This window comes from Xenopus laevis, chromosome 9_10L, assembly GCF_017654675.1.
Source record: "Xenopus laevis strain J_2021 chromosome 9_10L, Xenopus_laevis_v10.1, whole genome shotgun sequence".
NCBI lineage: Eukaryota > Metazoa > Chordata > Amphibia > Anura > Pipidae > Xenopus > Xenopus laevis.
In genome coordinates, this window is record NC_054387.1 from 72,078,885 (window position 1) to 72,101,124 (window position 22,240).

At 38.1% G+C, this 22,240-nt stretch overlaps 1 protein-coding gene across 3 annotated transcripts in view; it reads left to right on the forward strand.

Annotated features, from left to right (window-relative positions):
• The window catches only part of psmd14.L (proteasome 26S subunit, non-ATPase 14 L homeolog), a 52,825-nt gene extending 41,917 nt beyond the window's left edge, over nt 1-10,908 (forward strand). For 2 of the 3 annotated variants that reach the window (XM_041575623.1, XM_041575622.1), the window contains 4 exons: nt 7,463-7,537; nt 7,623-7,748; nt 9,474-9,536; nt 10,586-10,908. In XM_041575623.1, the coding sequence (XP_041431557.1) occupies nt 7,463-7,537; nt 7,623-7,748; nt 9,474-9,536; nt 10,586-10,684 (363 nt within the window). In that variant the 3' untranslated portion in view covers nt 10,685-10,908. 3 annotated transcript variants of the gene reach the window in all.
• Nucleotides 10,909-22,240: the final 11,332 nt, after the last annotated feature.

The following is a 22,240-nucleotide window of genomic DNA, read 5'->3' on the forward strand; positions in this document are numbered from 1 at the left end:
AGAATTCTCAATATAAAATATTCAGCTTCTAGGGTTTCCACTCCCCACTGAAAAAATTAATATTTCTGTAATATATAATAGATATTCAGGTTCCTGGTAGGAATCGTATTACCTTTCAGTCTGTTCATTCTTTATTAATAGTTGTATTTGAAGTGGCACTGCAACCCGATTTTCACACTTGCACCCACCTCAGCCACACACACTGTCATTAGTGCAGTTTTTTTTTTTAGGAAGCGGTTTAACAATAGTCTTGCTCAATCTATATATTCATTTTGGAGACACTCCATTCATGAATTATGTAAAAAATGAGAGAGCAATATATATAGATCTGTGGTAATAGTCTCTGTATACTGTTGGAGGTGATCAGTGTTTTTTTGAGAAAGCTGCCGTTGCCAGTGATACTTTCCCTTTATGTTCCCCATCTGAGCGCAGCTATGTCAAACTGTGCATCACTTATTATGACAGATGCACCTGTGCTAATAACTGAACCACCTGTTCTGATATGGGGAGATCATTAATATCTCCACTTTAGCGTGACCTGAGGACTGAGTTTTCTCACCTTGTGTGCCTGTCCTAAACAATATGTCTTGTTGCTTGTTCTAATTAGGGGTGGTGTCAGGTTTACTAAAATCCTTGGAAGGTATGTAATACTAGATAGTTTCCCCTTGCCTGCACTGCACTGGTTCAGTGGCATGTTAGCCACTTGGTCAGGCATGCAAAAGGACCTGGTGTTTTCCAGATAACGGATTTTTGCGTCATTTGGACCTTCATACCTTGTCTACTAGAAAATAATGTGAGCATTAAATAAACCCAATAGGCTGGGTTTGCTTCCAATAAGGATTAATTATCCTAGTTTGGATCATGTACAAAGTAGTTTTATTATTACAGAGAAAGGGGAAATAATTTTTGGATAACGGGTTTCTGGAGAACAGATCCCATACCTGTATTGACATTTGCTTTTACTTTTATTGTCAATGTTAAATCAATCACTCACTAGGTTTCAATCTACTTCCCCCGTCCCATGCACACGTATTGTTGTTTTATTGTGTTATTCGTGGCGGAATCCAGCACAACCATTGGGAGAAAATACAAACTCCATGCAGATCATTCCTTTTTTTTTAAGCAGAATCCAGGACCCCAGTGCTCCAATACTAAAGCGTAAGCCTCCATATCTCTTCATGTTTCCCATATATCTCCACCATACACCCCTAATTAATCTTTAGGGTTTCTACAATAGAAGCAAAGTGTATTTGTTTTGTGGATGACCGATCCCTTTAAAGGAATACTTTAATCCCAAATATACTTATAACAATTGCTGTGAAAGTGTATATTTGTTCAGTAGTCTTGTAAAAATGTGAATATGCAGTGCTAAACCTGGGGACTGGTTGGTTTGCATAATGTCAGGTTAATATTGTAGCTCTTTCTTCACCTTCACAGTCAATATTCAGTTTTGCGTTAGTTATTTGAGTGATTTGCTTTATCTGCATTCAGTTAAGTCCTATACATGCTCTTATTTTACATAACGAAACAAAAATACTTTGTAAACTTTATTTTACAATTGTATAACTTCACTGTCAATGAAAATCGTTCATTGTATTTATCATTCTTTGCCAACATCATTGATCTTTGAAACACATGACCGTAATTTTTTAAAGACATTTCCAGCATTTTGCTATCCATCTGCTTAAACAAGATTTTGGAAAGAGCATCCTATTTTATACAGATGGATACCTACTTTTCTTACCAACAGCTCTAATTATAGACATGATCTTCTACCAGTCCAACAAGATCAGAAGAAGTCTTCTCTACCAAGCTGTCCTAAAACATAAATGTTATCGCACAGAGATCCAAACCTTCTGAATGTGACAAAGCTAAGATCTTTAAAATTAGCTGGAACTGTTGTAAATATCACATTTGAAATTAAAATCACTATTTATGGAGTAGAATCAAGGAAAAGCAAACCTGTTTTTAGTCATCCACTCATAGTACAGGTTTATTGAGAAATAGTAGTAAATACAAAATTGTCTTGTCAGAAGTATAAAAAAAGCAACATGTACAATTACCGTATATACTCGAATATAAGCCGACCTGAGTATAAGCCGAGGTACCTAATTTTACCTACGAAAACTGGGAAAACTTATTGACTCTAGTATAAGCCTAGACACAACTACGTCCCTGTCTCCCAGCAGCGCACATTCCGCCAAAGCGACCCCCCCAGCGATCAACCGGACTTCTTTGCAAAGTTGTTGGTGACAGAGAATTGCCAAACGGATTACTGTGTGCATTGTCCCACTACCATGTGCAGAGGGTGCTGTGTGATATTGCCATCACTGTTAATCTTTCGTAAAACCAACAGAAGGCGCTGTGTGATGTTGCCATCACTGTTAATCCTTCATATAACCAACAGAGGGCGCTGTGTGATATTGCAGTCACTGTTAATCCTTCATATAACCAACAGAGGGCGCTGTGTGATATTGCAGTCACTGTTATTCTTTCATAGAACCAACAGAGGGCGCTGTGTGATATTGCAGTCACTGTTCTTTCATATAACCAACAGAGGGCACTGTGTGATATTGCAGTCACTGTTAATCTTTCATATAACCAACAGAGGGCGCACTGTTATTCTTTCATATAACCAACAGAGGGTGCTGTGTGATATTGCAGTCACTGTTATTCTTTCATATAACCAACAGATGGCGCTGTGTGATATTGCAGTCACTGTTATTCTTTCATATAACCAACAGAGGGCGCACTGTTATTCTTTCATATAACCAACAGAGGGTGCTGTGTGATATTGCAGTCACTGTTATTCTTTCATATAACCAACAGAGGGAACACTGTTATTCTTTCATACAACCAACAGAGGGTGCTGTGTGATATTGCAGTCACTGTTATTCTTTCATATAACCAACAGATGGCGCTGTGTGATATTGCAGTCAGTTATTCTTTCATATAACCAACAGAGGGCGCACTGTTATTCTTTCATATAACCAACAGAGGGTGCTGTGTGATATTGCAGTCACTGTTATTCTTTCATATAACCAACAGAGGGAACACTGTTATTCTTTCATATAACCAACAGATGGCGCTGTGTGATATTGCAGTCACTGTTATTCTTTCATATAACCAACAGAGGGCACACTGTTATTCTTTCATACAACCAATAGAGGGCGCTGTGTGATATTGCAGTCTCTCCCCAAGCGAACTGTTGGTATAGGAATGATTAAAAGTGACTGCAATCTCAGCTACTGCCTGCTTACCCGAGTATAAGCTGAGGTAGACTTTTTCAGCACATTTTGGATGCTGAAAAACTCGGCTTATACTCCAGTATATACGGTTATATCAGCTTGCTAGAAAGTTTCTTACAGTTTTATACTTGTTAGGAAGTACCAGGTTTCAGTAAATACCTGAGTGTTTTAAATGTGTTTAAAGCATACACTGAATAATATCCCTGATATCAGTGTAGTCCTATGTCATATGGGCTGTTTCCTGAGAAATCCAGTAACTGGGCCTTGGAAATAACTGACATAGACTCCATGCGAATTGCCATTTGTAAAGATCACCTTTCATCCTTTCTTCCTATGTCATAGCCCCACAAGGAACTTAAGATTGAATGCTATTTCACAAATGTGGCCACTATCACAATTCAATGTGTTGAGCTTATAACAGGTGTCTTATCTTCACTATGTGGTTATCTGTGTTCTTCATTTTGTATGCCATGTAACTCCAGCTGTCACCCTGCTACTAATAAACTATATGTACCACTATACAAACATGTCGGCACAGTGGGAACAGCAGTCAAAATCTCTTCACTCCTATATAGGTAAAGTAAAGAATAAAATCCCTTTCTCATTCTGAATGGAGCAATGTTATAGCGCCTGGATTTTACAATAGGTGAAACTCGGCACACTTACTATTAATGCTCAGCTGGTTCTCTACATTCTTGGTTGTTTCAGACCAACACAGTCAACTCTGTGGAATTGATAGAAAGGAATCTTTGCATCTGTTTGCTCCTCGCATATGTTCTCTAGAGATTTCTGGCTTTAAAATGGCTCAACACATATCAAAGTACAGAAATAGTTCAGCATCTAAAATATTGCTTGAACATTTAAATATTTATATATCTTAATCTTCCAGTTGGGTAGTTTTGCTTGGGGAGGAAGGTCTGTGCAGTAGGACTTGGACAGTAGCCTCTGGTGGCTTATATTTGGTATACCCTTCATCTAAGCACAGGCCTGTCTTGTGTACAGACTGTATAAGTAGGCAGACAAGCCCCAACTAGATAGACGTATCACACATTTCTTTGTTGCCCAATGGCTTAGGCTGATGGGAGCATTCTTGATCAGTGCACTCCTTTCAGAACCAGTATAAGTGTCCTCTCCACTAGCAGAGGCTTCACAATTGAATGGCAAATTTTCTACCTCTGGCAAACATTTGTGGTGTTTTTAACACAAAAGTTAACATAACCTGCCAGCACAATTGTCTGCAGTAGGGCATGTTTTCACCACGAGTACATTGGTGATGTGTATTTGATCACTATGGTTTTGTGATTGATGAATGTGCTCTTGTAATTATATTAGAACGTTAACTTGGCCTTGGCAGAGCTAATTTTCAAATTACAACATTGCTTCATGATTCCAAGGTTGTAGCGGCCACAAAACTTCTGCCACATTGTTTTCCTTGTAAAGATCTCTTAACAACCACCTCTGATTAATTGCAAACAAGGACATTAGAGAGGGGTGTGTACAAATGCCATGTATTCAGTGCAGAGAATTGGCTTCCTCTACACACCTTTGTAATTCGAGATCGGTCTTGTTGTAGTTGGAGCCATTTCTCATGGGAATTGTGGTTTGGAAAATCTATTTTCTGCCCAGGTTAGCGCTTAATGGATTCAAAAAGTTTTCTTTCTTGATTATTTTTTTGTCTTTCATACTAAATACATAAATGTGTATATATATATATATATTTTATATGTCTTGGGTTAAATAGCCAAAAGCTGAAATTACTAAAGTTGGTGAGACATAATGTTGTACAGTCAGGAGAAAGGTTTAGCATTTAATGAGTATGTAACAGGCTTCTGTTTGTTTTTGAATGAGTGTGGACAAGCCCATACTTGCTAGTTTCAAGAGAATATATTAAACTGGACCCTTTAGCCAGTGTGTAATGACCTCCTTGGAAAACACCACAGCACCATACACATCATTATTTTTAAAGTTAACTAGCTAGATATTTCAAATCCAGGGTAATTATACCTTTCTTTTTTTCTCTAACTACTTAACAGTTAACATGCTAAACATAAACTGTTATACTTCTATACATCTGGCTTTCTGTTTTATTTTATTTGACTTGTTACAATTCTGTTTTTTGTTTTTTTGTTTGTGGTTTTAATAACAATTGTAATAAACATAGATAATTATATATAAGCAACCTAAACAGCCTGAATGTGTTTTGTCGCTGCACATTCCAAGACTAAGGTGCCAGTAAGTGTTGTAACTTTGTAGTAGTTAAACAGTACAAATAGAAAAAATATGTATTTTTGTGCAGTTTCTCTGTCTGCAAGTCTTATTTTAGCTTGGTTTATCAAAACCACAAAAAATGTTAAAATAATGATTAATTTGAATGGACATATGTCATTTGAGCACTATACTGTTTTTTAGTTTGTTTTTTTTTATTCTGTGTTGTCTATCAGGTTTTATTTGCTCAGTCATACATGCATAGACAGTAATTTATTATTTATATGTGATTTCTTTTGTTTTTATTTTTGGGGATCTAATAAAAAGCATTTTCTACCCAGATTCCTTCATAATACCCGGTGACCAGTGACCACCTGCCTTCCCAACCAATATTAAGCCTCATTCACTTATAGCTTAGGCTGGGTGGAAAATAACATCTGCTTAGGATATATGGTTTATATTAAGAGCAATGGATCACACACCCTATTAAAAAAATTAAATACATTTATTACAAAAAGAAGAAAAAATAATATACAAAAAATAAATATAAGGAGGGCTCACCTCCTTATATTTATTTTTTGTATATTATTTTTTCTTCTTTTTGTAATAAAATTTAATTTTTCAAATCGGGTGTGCGATCCATTACTCTTAATATTTGCAATTCTGTCTGGAGATCCTTATGGGGATTAGCGCCCTGTAGTTCAGTTTAAAGGGTGTGCGCCTTCACTCTTTATTCCATAGGATATATGGTTTGTCTGACTGCTCAGCAAAAGCCCTTTATTTGATCCACACATGTGTCCCAAGACTGAGGATAAAGTTTTGTACATGTTTGTTGCGCTTAATTTAATTAAATTTTTTGCTTAAAGTGAGTTTAGGGATGCCATCTTTTTCTTTTTTGGGCAAAAATGGGCAGGGGCGGGCTGTCGACAGCAGGGCCTGGGTGGCTGACGTTGGGGGCGGGACTGATGACCTGGCGATCAGCGATTGGGCAGCCCTTCTAAAAACCGGCTGTCTGGTAGAAATCAGGACAGGTGGCAACCCTAAGTTAGTTTAACTGAACATTACCTAGTTGTTGAATTCACAAATCAAGTATGAAAAATTCTCCATCATTGCTCTGCGGCCTTAAAAAGTTGTATATTGGGAGTTGTCATTCATAACTGCTTGAGGCCAACAAACATCGCTGATGTAGAGCAAAACAGGACGCATGGTTAAGCTGATGCTTATAAAAATACTTTTATTTCCAGTGTTGTATCAGATGCACTAAACCTTAAATATTAAGTGTTAAAATGAAAACTTTAAAGGGATACTGTCATGGGAAAAAAATTTTTTTTCAAAATGCATCAGTTAATAGTGCTGCTCCAGCAGAATTATGCACTGAAATCCATTTCTCAAAAGAGCAAACAGATTTTTTTTATATTCAATTTTGAAAGCTGACATGGGGCTAGACATTTTGTCAATTTCTCAGCTGCCCCAAGTCTTGTGACTTGTGCTCTGATAAACTTCAATCACTCTTTACTACTGTACTGCAAGTCGGAGTGATATCACCCCCTCCCTTTCCCCCATCAGCCAAACAAAAGATCAATGGGAAGGTAACCAGATAGCAGCTCCCTAACACAAGATAACAGCTGCCTGGTAGATCTAAGAACAACACTCAATAGTGAAAACCCATGTCCCACTGAGACACATTCAGTTACATTGAGAAGGAAAAACAGCAGCCTGCCAGAAAGCATTTCTCTCCTAAAGTGCAGGCACAAGTCACATGACCAGGGGCGGCTGGGAAATGGACAAAATGTCTAGCCCCATGTCAGATTTCCAAATCGAATGTAAAAAAAATCTGTTTGCTCTTTTAAGAAATGGATTTCAGTGCAGAATTCTGCTGGAGCAGCACTATTAACTGATTCATTTTGAAAAAAATGTTTTTTCCCATGACAGTATCCCTTTAAGTGACCTTAAAGTTTGCTTGTTTTTATCATCTTCACATTCTTAACATTCACTATTTTGCTTTCCAGGCTCTTATTCATGGTCTTAACAGACATTACTACTCCATAACCATTAATTACAGAAAAAATGAACTTGAACAGAAGGTGAGTGTGTATGTGAGGGGCAACGGGAATCTTTTAAATTCTGAAACTCGCTATTTGTGCCTAATCTCTCCTCCTCCTTCCCCAGATGCTGTTGAATTTGCATAAAAAGAGCTGGATGGAGGGCCTGACACTTCAGGACTACAGTGAACACTGTAAACTTAATGAGACTGTTGTAAAAGAAATGTTGGAGCTGGCGAAAAACTACAACAAGGTAATAAATGTTGGCTGGATTTTCACTTAGGAGATTTTTATTTATATAAATGTGTGAATGGGAGCTACCTTTTTAGAATATACAATATGTTTACAGTATAGATTAGCCTGTAGCAACTAAGAACAAAAGCTTGTTCATGGAGCTCGTCCAACCTACTCCCCAGCAGAGCAATAGAATGTTTGGAAAGCTTGTCCAATCTATGTATAGCAAATCAGAGCTAATTGAGACTTACTGTTAAAGGAACAGTAAGATCAAAAACTGAAAGTGTTTTAAAGTAATAAAAATATAATGCAGTGATGCCCTGCACTGGTAAAACTGCTGATTTTGCTTCAGAAACACTACTATTGTTTATATAAATAAGCTGCTGTGTAGCAATGGGGGCAGCCATTCAAAGGAGAAAAGGCTCCGGTTACACCACAGATAAGCTCTGTAGAACATAATGATGTTGCCTGTTATCCACTATTTAACCTGTGCCATATAGCCTCTTTTTCAATTTCTGCCATTGCTACACAGCAGTATATGATCTGAAACAAACACATCAGTTTTATCAGTGCATGGCAACATATATTTTCATTACTTTAAAACACTTTAATTTTTTGTTCCTTTAACCACATAGTGACCCAAATTAGATCCTAACCCTTATGGGACCAAGAGTCTTTCCCATTGCAACTGACTTTTTAATCTATGGGTTCATTATTCAGTTTGTACATCAGAGCAATTAGCCATCTAAAAATCATCTGGCAAGTAGTCCTCTAATAAGAGTTTCTTGGGGAATAATCTACTGGCCATGTTTGTTTACCAAACCATATAAATATACAGTATATAAGCATCCCTGTTTTATTAACCTTATGGTTAAAGAGATTTATCAGTTTTCCGATTTTTGAGATTGTGATATGTTTAACTAAACAAAGGAAACAATCCCACCTTCCTGTATTAAAATGAGTTATTTTATATTTATTTCAACGTTATCAGTGAGGAAATGTCAGCCATCCATGCAGCCAAAACTGATTAATAACTGAGCAAGGATATTGCATTGTCATTTCAGAGCATTTCATTCAATGTGACTGCTGCCATTTAAGCCGAGGGGTGTTTGGCATGCCATTGAGAATGGAGCTAGTTAGCTTTGAATGACTTGTGAGTGAAAACCCAGCAGTTGCTTCAGTTGGGCATATATTAGAAATTGTTTGTCTTGAGCGGGAAGAACACATTCTGCCTGTCGGACTTGATTAGAATAGATTTCATTAATTGGAGTCACACATGTGCAGTGCGACACCTGGGCACCTCTGAAAGTTTTATATACAGGTCCCTATTAAAAGGCAATTTCATTGTTGGAAGGTTGATTTTGGAAACGTTAGTTATTCTAATTATTAGTAAATACAATTGAAGATTATCTTTGCATATTAAAGGGCAATGGAAGCCAAACTGAATTCACACTAAATGCTTTTATGCATCAGCCCCTTAACAGCACAGTACCACCTGTTATTACCTGTCTTATGTGTCGCCCTTGTACATGCTTTAGCAGTCATAAACAATATGAAATAATTGCTGTTATTTTCTAACGCAAGATTGTCCAGCTGGTATGTGAGCCACATGTGGCCCTTTAGAAAGAATTTAAGCCCCAGCCAATGTACAGTCTCTGAACCTCATACATACGGGCTATTTTAAATAGTATTATATGTTTCCACATGTATTTCATAATCCCCATTTGTTTTTCATTCACTACAGGCTGTAGAGGAGGAAGATAAAATGACACCAGAACAACTTGCAATAAAAAATGTTGGAAAACAGGTATGTATTAATCTAAGTCAGGGGCTCCTAACTTGTAGCTTTATTATAAATTTTTGGATTTTTTGATGGATTAAATTTACATAAAAAAGGGGGGTTATGGGAGCACTCCAAGGCTACATTAAAACTATGGATTAATCTTACGTGAGAAATGTTTTTGCATTATTGTATATTGTAATGCAATACTGTATGTATAAGCCATTTGGGACATTTGCCTATGCCCTTAAAGGAGAAGGAAAGCCACCAAGGTAGTTTATTGCCAATAGATTAGCCACAACAGTGCAAGCTAGCCATTTTTATTCTTTAGAATGCTTTTCCATACCTGAGAAATCCACTCTATACACTGTCTCTGTTTGTGTAGTATAGCAGCTGCCATATTATCACTTCTTGCCCGAGTCTCTCCCTGCTTGCACATAGCTCTGGGCTCAGATTACAGCAGTGAGGGGAGGAGGTAGAGCAGCAAACTGAGCATGCCGAAGCCCAAGCCGTGGAGGTTTATGCTTAAAGATGAAAGTCTGATATAGAAGCCCATGGTTACACAATAGAAGGAAAGAAATGTGGTGTTTGTTTTGACAGAGGACTCAGAGTAACATAACTGAGGGTTTACTGGTGTATTTATATAGACCTTTCTGATAAAGCTTACTTAATTTTAACCTTTCCTTCTCCTTTAATGATTCAGGCACTGCCCAAATCATTCAGATACCGCCCTGCTTACTAGCCACCTACAAATAGTCCATAGCTGTCAATTCCTAATGACACACTCCTTCAAAGTTGAACAAACAGGGCCAACAACAGTTAGTTGAGCCATTTTATGGCTGCCATGTTTGAAATGCCAAAATGCAATAATGTCTGAGCAGAATGACAATGCCCATCTAGAATGCATCCTTAACATGAAATCCAGAACACAGTTTTATGCTACACACCGTCATATGCACATCCTCCAGTGCTTAATTGTTTCAAACAGTGTTTTAATGTTTATTGGAAATATTCAAAACTCTTTACAGTTTACTAAAAGTTAAATTAATTATTATTTGTCCCTTTTTCCCCATAAGGATCCCAAGCGTCACTTGGAGGAGCATGTGGATGTTTTGATGACCTCAAATATTGTTCAGTGTTTAGCAGCTATGTTGGACACCGTGGTATTTAAGTAATGGACTGTGCATTTCTTTGTGTCTGCATACATGGGATACAGCACATCCTCTGGTCTAAGGAGTAATCAGCAGTCCCTAATAGAGGATGCCTTGTACCTTCACTGAACTCATGAATTCTTCATTTGCCTCTGTTTGCTTTATCTTGTTACAATTACACATGTTGGTATCGGGGGGAAAAGCCCTGTTAAGGATAAAGAGTAATAAATCCATCTTTGTTTATATAATCCGTTGAGCCGTCTTGCATATTAGTAAATTGCAACTTCCATTATCCTTCCCCAGACCACATTGACTGGTAATACAGGGAGATGTAGTTAACAACAACTTACAGTTACTGTTTGGCAGTCTCTTTATTGCAAAGGGTCTTACAATCAACTGCAATTCACGTTTCTCAGACCCCACCCTTGCTGGACCCTAAAGGGTTAAAGCTTCACTGTCACTGCAGAATGCAGTAGTAATCTCAGTTACAGGTGACTCAAAGACATCCAATAACATGAACTGCTAGTTAGAATGGGGGACAGCTGGTATCATTTGCAGCCTGGGAGCAGCGTGGTAACACCTTTTAGTCTCTGTTGTGCAATTACTTCTGTTCCTAGATGTCCGGGTCTTTTTAGACTGCAAGGTGGCACGGGAATACATCAGGGCAACTTTTGCATTTACAAATTATTATATTACAAATGTAATTTTCTTTTGCTTCCCAATAAACACGTCGCCCCTTTTCATTAGCTCCATACTGAAATTGATGCGTGTGCATGTCAAAGCAACGTAATCTTTTTTATTTTTTTTATTTTTTTATTTTTTTTTGCTGTATGTATTTGCTATACCCATGGCCAACATCTATCTGCCTGCATATTTTCAGCACAATAAGTAGATTTCCTAGAGGACTCATCTAGAAATCATGATGATGATACATGTTGGTAAATCCCTTATTCCCAATTTGGCCAGTTTTTCCTCATAACTGAGATTTTCCATACCCTTAACCATCTTAGTTGCCCTTTGGACCCTTTGAATTCATTAACGTCCCATTTGAGCACTAGGGACTAGAACTGGACTGCCTTTAAGAGGAGCCTTACCAGTTTTATGTGAAGGGGAAGTATTACCCTTTCCTCCCATGAATCTATACCCCTTTTAATACAACTCAAACCCTTGCAACTGCTGACTGGCATTGAAGAGTACCCTTAGGATCTTCTTCATTATGATGTGCTTAAAGGAAAACTATATCCCCAAATGAACACTTAAGCAACAGATAGTTTATATCAAATTGAATGACATATTAAAGAATCTTACCAAACTGGAATATCTATTTACATAAATATTGCCCTTTTACATCTCTTGCCTTGAACCACCATTTCATGACTCTATCTGTGCTGCCTCAGAGATCACCTGACCAGAAATACTACAACACACTGTAACAGGAAGAAGTGAGGAAGCAAAAGGCAGAACTCTGTCTGTTAATTGGCTCATGTGACCTTACATGTGGTTTGTATGTGTGCACAGTGAATCTTACGATCTCAGGGGGCGGCCCTTATTTTTTAAAATGGCAATTTTCTATTTATGATTACCCAATGGCACATACTACTAAAAAAGTATATTATTATGATAATGGTTCATTTACATGAAGCAGGGTTTTACACATGAGCTGTTTTACTCAGTGTCTTTTAATAGAGACCTACATTGTTTGGGGGGTATAGTTTTCCTTTAACATAGTCCCATTAATGGTATAAGTGGCTTACATATTCTTACATCCCAGGTGCATAACCTTACATTTATCAACACAATCTCATTTCCCACGTGGCACCCAGATTGCCACTTGTCAAGATCCTGCTACAAGGATGACATCCTGGACGGAATTTATTGGGCTGTGTAGTCATCTGATGGGTTATTTGCAATGCCCTCCCCAATGCAGACCACCGTGAGACCCCACAAAGAACCCTATGCCAAGTAGAGCGTGTACTAACCAAGACCAACAGACCTTAGCTTAGACAGCAACATGTAAGAGGCACTGTATTAAAAGCTTTGGCAAAATCCAAATAGATCACATCTTCTGCAACCCCATTGTCCAACTTGGTACTTACTGCATCATAAACAGCATCATATTGCTCTGTCCTTCATAAAACCATGATGACTCCTACCATGCCAGATGAAAGTATGTGAAAAAAAATCAAAAAAAGATGACTAAAACTAAACTAAGCTCTAAATAACCAAGGGTTTATTCTATCAGGCCCTGGTTCCTTGTTTGAGTAAACATTCAAGTGCTATACACGGTCAGTCTTTGATTTGATAGATCTGAGCCATCTTTGCCCTTACCCAGCTGTTTTTGAAAATCTGTCTCCTCTTTTGTATACATGGAAACAAAGAGCTGATAAACATATATTTGCTTTTCCAAGCCCTTTATAGCCAAACAATTTTACATTTTTAATGGAGCCACAGTCTCAACCTGAATCCTTTACTAATTTTGCGGGATTAGTCTTTGTCTATGAAGCAATAAGTTCCTCGTGTTCTATTGTTGCCTACCTGATGGCTGTTTTACAAACCTTGTATTGTTTACATTTTTTAATCTTAATATCTGTCCCCTCTGGCAGCGAGAATGTGTTCCTCTTCATTCCTATTAAGTTTCTTACCTCTGATTTAAGTCACATAGGGTGTTCCTTAATGCTCTTACATATCCTTTTTAAGGGAATCAATCGAGAACATATTTTAAGTGACAACCATTTATGTTCTCTCTTTAGTGGAAAACCTAACCCAATCTATGCACTAAAGTAGTGGTCTTAAGCTGTTAAAATCTAGAAACCCCCATTATTAAAGGGGACCTATCACCCAGACATAAAAAATCTATATAACAAAAGTCCTTTTCAAATGAAATGTGAAACCCAATTTTTTTTTTTTAATTAAAACATCAATACCTCTTATAAAATTGTTAAAAGCCTCAGCCATCAATCATATATTGCTTGCCCCTCCTTTATTCCTTAGAGGAAATCTCTTCCACTTTCCATCCTGGCTAACATCATAAAATAGGATTTGGAATTATTTCTTATGGTGACCGGTTCCCTTTAAGACTTGCACCAAACTAGCAACCTTTCCTATTTGTAGCAGTAGATGAGGCTCTTCATCTGCACTTATGTGAGGGAAGGGGGGGGTCTGTAGAATAGCCCTGCAATTAATTTGCCTGACACTTTACAATCTTTGAAAAGTTCACCTGTACCTCTGAAACAAAGTATAGTCTTCTATATTTACTGCCGAATCAAATGACTCATCCAGCCATGTTTTAGCAATGCCGGTTTCTCCATATTTCTCCTCTAGTACCATTAACTCCTCCTGCTCTCCCATTTTACCTGCTCCTATCGTGTTTACTATAAGAGAAGGCCTCCCTCTAGCTGCTGGTTGCTCGGATAAATGAATCTATCTGCGCATTCTTAATAAATGTGTATATTATACTGCGCTAAACTGTTTCAATGAAACAATATAGTGGGTGAACATGGGGACTTTAATTTGTTTATTGCCGTTTTCCTGCAGGCTAAAAAAATTACAAGATTGTTGAGGGCCTGAAGGCAGTTAAATCTACTTATCTGTCAATCATATATCATTTCTGGAGCTTGAAATGCACCCTGACACACACACCAGCTAAAATTAGAAGGGCTGGAGATGCTTCTATAGTAACATTATTGTATACAATTCGGTTTAGTAGTTAACCCGTTTGCAGTTAAAAACACATATGGTCTAAACAATCGTATGCAACATTTACTTCCATCCAGTTCGTCAGTTTCCACATGTACCCCTTGATAAATGCATTAGCACACAAAAAAAAGTCTGTAAACGTACACAAAAGGGGTTGTTTCTCTAGAGGGATCCCCAACCTTTTGAACCTGTGAGCAACATTCGGAAGTAAAAGGAATTGGGGAGCAACTCAAGCATGAAAAATGTTCTTGGGGTGCCAAATAAGTGCTGCCCATTTGGTGGTGCCTATGTGGATTGTACATTGAGGCTCTGTGTGGCAGTACACCTGTTTTTTATACAATCAAAACTTGCCTCCAAGCCTGGAATTCAAAAATAAGCACCTGCTTTGAGACCACTGGGAACAACATCCAAGGGTTTGGTGAGCAACAGGTTGCTTGTGAGCTACTGATTGGGGATCACTGCTCTAGAGGGTAATAAGCAGCGTCCCTTTTTGATACTGTATTTTAAAGGGCAAGGAAAGGTTAATTCACTGAGGAGTGCCAATATGTTAGGCACTCAAAGACATCAAAGAATGCAGGTGTGTTTTAATTGGAGTGAGATTTTAGTGTATGGGCAGTTAGACAAGGGTAACACCCCATGGAAAGACCTCTTAACATTATATTTACTCTGTAGGATTGTGCTCTCACATGATAAAGTAAAAAAAACGTAATTCCTTTGTCACTTCTTTTCACCCTTTGGTCCAATCTGTTTGCATCCTTCACCTTAATATCAGGCACATTATTGTCCTTGTTTAGTTGGACCAACCTTATTATTCTCTACATGCATAGCCACAGCATGCGAGATAAGCATTTTCAATTAAATTATTTTTGTTACCTTCTCTGTCCATAGGACCCAAAAATGAAGCCTCAGCTGTTTAGGTTGGGTGCCCATGAGCCCTCTAAAAAATGTAACAATGAACCTATTGTTAAACAGTGGTTAAGAGTAGGTGAATGTGTGGTACTAACTAAAACAGACCAGCACCCAATCTGGCAACACCTGCGGCTGACCCTAACCCATCGCGTTCCCCTCTTTATATACCCGCGCCCACCTTGCTGTAGCATCACTGAGAGGGGGAGGGGCCAGCAAGAGTATATAAAGAGCCACGGACAGAGGCAGAAGTGGGGCAGAAGAAGGTTGCAGGGCAGGACGAACAAAGGGTAAATGGAAGCCAATGTTCAGCCTGGACCTGCCTAACCCTGGGCTTCAGGCCAGTCCACACATCACTAGTTCTTACCAATTTTTGGGTCACAAACCTGATTCTTAAATATAATTTGGTTATTTAAAAAAGGTTAACCATTGTTTTAGGTCATTGGGTATCAAACTGTTAGAAGCTGTGGATTGGAGGCTAGTTGTTAGCTAATGTAGTTATTCTTGGACCATGAGCAGGATGATGGTGAAATTCATGTGTCAATGTAGCATTGTTATGTAGAAGACTGAAATTTTCACTAAACTAAAAGATGGTCAGATACACGCACAAGGGCAATTGGGAACCAGTTAAATAGACAGAAACCCCTTTGTCTCCATATCTGTCCCATATTTCTTTAGCTACTTCTATCCTAATTTATCAAGAAAGGAGTGTCATATAAAGAATTTGCTGGAATTCTGTAGCAGTGAAAATCTCTTTACCATCCCCCTAATAGGAGAAAAAGCAGATGTTACTGGCCACCAAGTGGCACAAGCTGTATACAGAGCAGTTGCCTGGTGAACAGTCTAATTAGACTCTGACAGAAGTCAGTTAACAAACCTGCTGAGAAATATTACAAACAAGACTCCAAGAAACGCAGTCAAGAAATGACAGTGGCTAAAGGTGCCCTCCACCTTAAACTGGTAAACATATCATACAGAACTTTATAAGTGTATAAGCAGATGCATCTCTTCATGGAATTAGAAAGGAAAAGTATTTGACCCCTATGGTTTCAGTATATTATCATGGCCCCCCAGCTTACATCTGACCAAGTCTATGGTACTGTTTCTTAAAGGAAACCCCACATAATATTATCTTTGCCACCTAATGATATGAGTTCATGAAGAAACATGTAATAGCATGTTCATAGGGAATGCAAAATGTCTCACTCTTAAGACATGTTTCTTTTTGGATACACATCTTCTATTTGAGATTCTCCGCTGATGCCAAATGTAAATCCAACAAACAAATACATTGGCACAGAAGATACCAATGAATGCAGGCTCTTTGAAATGGATTGTTGTTTACATGGGTGAGATTATAGGGAATGGGCAATTAGGCAAGAGTAGTTTGTTTAATGCCCCAGGGGAGTATGGAAGGGTGAGCATAGGCTTGTTAGAGGCAGATTATTATTTGTTGTCCTGCAGATACTCCAGGGATTGAGAAAGGTGTACTTGACCCTTGAAAAGATGTAGGTTGATTTTCAGAACTGTTTTAGCCCTTTTTGATCCTAAAAGGGTTTGAAGTCATTTAGAAAAACAAACATTTTGATAAACGTCCACTGGAGCCATCACTTTAAAACCTGAACACTAAAGAAGTTATAGAATCCATTATGAATGTAACTACCCGCCCCATGCAGGTCTCTGCAGAACCTTGAATACATTCACTCTGCATTAAGTCCAGGGTGCCCTGGGTTCATTCAGTAACTCACTCTGGGGCAGAGAAGCATTAAGCTTAAGAGGGGACAGACTGAAATTATGATCAGTTATCACTTGAGAAGAAGTGGGTCCCTTTTATTCTTACAAATTAAAGGGGGACATCGTTCAAGCACTCATTCTTGGCTTGGACGTTGACCAGCCTGAAACACACATAGAATACCTAAAATGCAAACAGGGTCTGAATGAGGATTTACACCATAGTATTAGATCCTAGATAAAAACAAAGCACAAACCATTACAACCTAGCAAACAGTCACAGAACGTATGATACCACAGGGTGAAGCTGAAAGAGTATTAATCTTACATATCATCTACAGAATAACTAATGTCCTTCACCAGTATCAGCCCTGGTATGAGCTATGAATGCTTCCCAGTGTGTGAGCTCTGCTGTTTGCCCTAATTCTCACTTTTGCATCCCCAAATGACCCCCATACAACAGTATTAGTGGCAACCATAGGATAGAATGTTTTTAGTTTAGTATTCATCCCAGGGTAATTAGCAAGCTTAGCTCTGTGATTGCCAAACCTCTTTATTTAATTTTTCAGGATTCATTGAGATCTGGCATAGTGCCGAGAGACTGGCGAATTGCTAATGTGGTGCCTCTATTCAAAAAAGGATCCCGTTCTCAGCCTCAAAACTATAGGCCAGTTAGTCTGACGTCAGTGGTAGGAAAGCTTTTCGAAGGGTTAATAAAGGATAAGATACTGGACTTCATAGCAAATCATAATACTATGAGTTTGTGCCAGCATGGTTTTATGCGTAATAGATCTTGCCAGACTAACTTAATTTCTTTTTACGAGATTGTAAGTAGAGACCTCGATTCTGGGATGGCAGTGGATGTGATTTACTTAGACTTTGCTAAAGCATTTGATACAGTGCCACACAAAAGGTTACTGGTTAAATTAAGGAATGTTGCCCTGGAACATAGTATTTGTACCTGGATAGAGAACTGGCTAAAAGATAGACTACAAAGAGTGGTGGTAAATGGAACATTTTCTAATTGGACCAGTGTTGTTAGTGGAGTACCGCAGGGCTCTGTACTAGGTCCCTTGCTTTTCAACTTGTTTATTAATGACCTGGAGGTGGGCATTGAAAGTACTGTTTCTATTTTTGCAGATGATACTAAATTGTGCAGAACTATAGGTTCCATGCAGGATGCTGCCACTTTGCAAAGTGATCTGTCTAAACTGGAAAACTGGGCAGCAAACTGGAAAATGAGGTTCAATGTTGATAAATGCAAGGTTATGCACTTTGGCAAAAATAATATAAATGCAAGTTATACACTAAATGGCAGTGTGTTGGGAGTTTCCTTAAATGAAAAGGATCTAGGGGTCTTTGTAGATAACACGTTGTCTAATTCTGGGCAGTGTCATTCTGTGGCTACTAAAGCAAATAAAGTTCTGTCTTGCATAAAAAAGGGCATTAACTCAAGGGATGAAAACATAATTATGCCTCTTTATAGGTCCCTGGTAAGGCCTCATCTGGAGTATGCAGTTCAGTTTTGGACTCCAGTCCTTAAGAGGGATATAAATGAGCTGGAGAGAGTGCAGAGACGTGCAACTAAATTGGTTAGAGGGACGGAAGACTTAAATTATGAGGGTAGACTGTCAAGGTTGGGGCTGTTTTCTCTGGAAAAAAGGCGCTTGCAAGGGGACATGATTACACTTTACAAGTACATTAGAGGACATTATAGACAAATGGCAGGGGACCTTTTTACCCATAAAGAGGATCACCGTACCAGAGGCCACCCCTTTAGACTAGAAGAAAAGAACTTTCATTTGAAGCAACGTAGAGGGTTCTTCACAGTCAGGACAATGAGGTTGTGGAATGCACTGCCGGGTGATGTTGTGATGGCTGATTCAGTTAATGCCTTTAAGAATGGCTTGGATGATTTTTTGGACAGACATAATATCAAAGGCTATTGTGATACTAAACTCTATAGTTAGTATAGGTATGGGTATTTAGAATTTAATTAAAAGTAGGGAGGGGTGTGTGTATGGATGCTGGGTTTTCATTTGGAGGGGTTGAACTTGATGGACTTTGTCTTTTTTCAACCCAATTTAACTATGTAGTTCATGTTAATAGAAAGTAGTTACAGACGGAGAAGGATTTTATGGGAAAATGATAGTGGCCAAAACATCCAGCCTTAGGCTGATGATACACTGGGTGCTTTTCAGCAAGCTACTGGCAAAAATCACTCCCTGCCACCTATCATTGACTTGAATATGAAAACCAGACAGCACCAACACTGGAGTCATCAGCCCAAAAAGACTGGACAAAGCTGGTGCTGTCTGGCATTTCCCTTTTGAATCAATGAGAGGTGGCAGTGGGCAATTCTCTACACTCTCCAGTGTCTGTGCCATCAGACGTAAGGCACTGATTAGCATGATCCAAATAGGCTATTTAGAATGCACTGGTTCTGATAGAGGGTTGGTAAACAGGGTCAAATATCACCCATGGCTCCATGCTCTACAGCAGTGAACCCCAACCAGTAGCTTGTGAGCAACATGTTGCTCTCCGACCCCTTTGGATATTGCTCCCAGTGTCCTAAAAAAAGGGTGCTTGTTTTTTTAAATCCTGGTTAAAGGCAAGTTTTAGTTGCATAAAATCCATGTCTACTGCAAAACAGAGCCTACTGTAGGCTGCCAGTCCACACAGGAGCTACTAATGGCCAATCTCAGTCCAAATGTTGCACCCCCCCAGGAACTTTTTACATGCTTGTGTTGCTCTCCAACTTTCTTTACATTTGAATGTGGCTCATGGGTAAAAAAAAAGGTTGGGGACGCTACTCTACAGGATGAACCTTTTCCTGCACAAAATATCATTATTGTTGCCAATGATGTTTTATTTGCAGAAGCTAAACAAACAAATGTAATCTATGAATGCAACAATGTTTTGGTATTACCAGTGTTTATATTGAAATACACAACTACATTTGCATGAAAACTGGGGGTTTTACAAAGTGAACACAACTATAAATGAGACTATTTTTCACCTATAAGTTTACAAGCTATCTAAATTGTCAGGATAGATAGATTAATATATATATTATATATATATATATATATATATATATATATATATATATATATATATATATTATATATATATATATATATAGTATATATATATATATATATATATATATATATTATATATATATATAGACATATATATATATATATAGACATATATATATATAGACATATATATATATATATATATATATATATATATATATATATATATATATTATATATATATATATATATATATATATATATATATATATATATATATATATATATATATATATATATATATATATATATATATATATATAGATAGACAAATACAAGATTCCTCTGCACTCAACCCATTATCAATATATTTAAGACAGAGACATTTTGTGCATACTGCTACTGAAAAATGCCTTACCCTTTAAACAAAACAGGGATTGTTTGTCCATATATTGCAATATATTTAAGCTGGCCAACTACGTCAAAGTCATCCCATATCTGGCCAGTCCTATGCTCAATTTTCATCTGATTCATTAAGAATTCTATGGTTTAATTATACATTTTATAAAAGGGACGAATACGTTTTACCTGCAACTTACTAGCTGCTTCAAGAGCAGTGACCAGCTCCATGTTGTAGCTCCCACCCTCTCCAACTATAGTCAGGTGATCCCACTGGTGTCTAATAAAAGGGCAGCCAAGTTTGGGAGTTTTACTTTGAAAGCAGCTAGTAAGTTGCAGGTAAAACGTATGATTTTAAAAACTAGTGGTGAGCACAACTTTTCCTTGTTTGTTATATATAGATATAAATATTTTATTGCATATATTTTTATATATATATAATAAATTGTAAGACTGAGAAAACCAAATTCTTTTTGGGCTGGTGCCATAGAATGCCCATTATACAAATCACTGCAAGAACCTTGTCCTTATTAGTACAATTATAGGCTAAAACTATTGGTAGGAGGCAATACATCCCCAAGTGCCAATGCAAAGTGCAGATGAATAAGGAACACAGGTCTGTCATTCCATAACCTTCTGCATTAGTGATTCCGATTAAATATTTAGATATCAAAGATGTGGTAAACATCACTACAAATGCATCAAGTCACTCCATCACAGCAGCTTATGATTATTTCAAACCCCTTTCCAAGGACCCTATTTTCTGCCTCTCAACTGACATCTCACAGTCCAGCAGCTACAGCTTCCCCTGCTGAATATGGAACTTGCCTGGCTGTTGCTTCCTATGTTATACTGAAGTCAGGGTGTCCAGTCTGTACCCTATATCTCTTGCTGAACTACAACTACCAGCATTGCACTGGAGGTTCAGCAGCTACAGCATCCGCAACTGAATGGAGGGGGGCTTTGTCACACTAACAATAAGTCATAACTCTAACTTTGATGATGCTCATTCTGATGACCTCTACTAGTTGAGATATAACTATCAACATTGCACTGGTAGCTGGAGGTCCAGCAGTTACAACTCCCCCTTCTGAATGGGGGCTTTAACACTTTTATCACACAAATGACATCAGGTCTAATCAGAGCTGCCATAAGGGGGGCACAGGGGGTACTGCTGTGCTGCCTTAATGCGTAAGTGACGAACAGCAGAAGTCCCAAAGCTTCGAAAAGACCCGAAGACCCAAATACAGCCGAAATTTAAGTCCTGAAGCAGCAAAAAGACCCGAAGTCACAAAAACTGGTGAAATTGAAGTCCTGAAGCTGCGAAAAGCCCAGAAGTCATGAAAACAGACAAAATTTAAGTCCTGAAGCATCAAAAAGACCTGAAGTCACGAAAACAGACGTAATTGAAGTCCTGAAGCAGCGAAAAGACTCAAAGTCACAAAAACAGACGAAATTGAAGTCCTGAAGTGGCGAAAAGACCCGACGTCATGAAAACAGCCGAAATTTAAGTCCTGAAGATGCGAAAAGACCCTAAGTCACGAAAACTGCTGAAATTTAAGTCCTGAAACTGCGAAAAGCCCAGAAGTCATGAAAACAGATGTGATTGAAGTGCTGAAGCAGCGAAAAGACCCGAAGTCACAAAAACAGCTGAGATTGAAGTTCTGACATGGCGAAAAGACCCGACGTCATGAAAACAGCCGAAATTTAAGTCCTGAAGCAGTGAAAAGTCCCAAGTCATGAAAACAGGCAAAGTTGAAGTTCTGAAGCGGCGAAAGTTGAAAACAGACGAAGTTGCCAATGT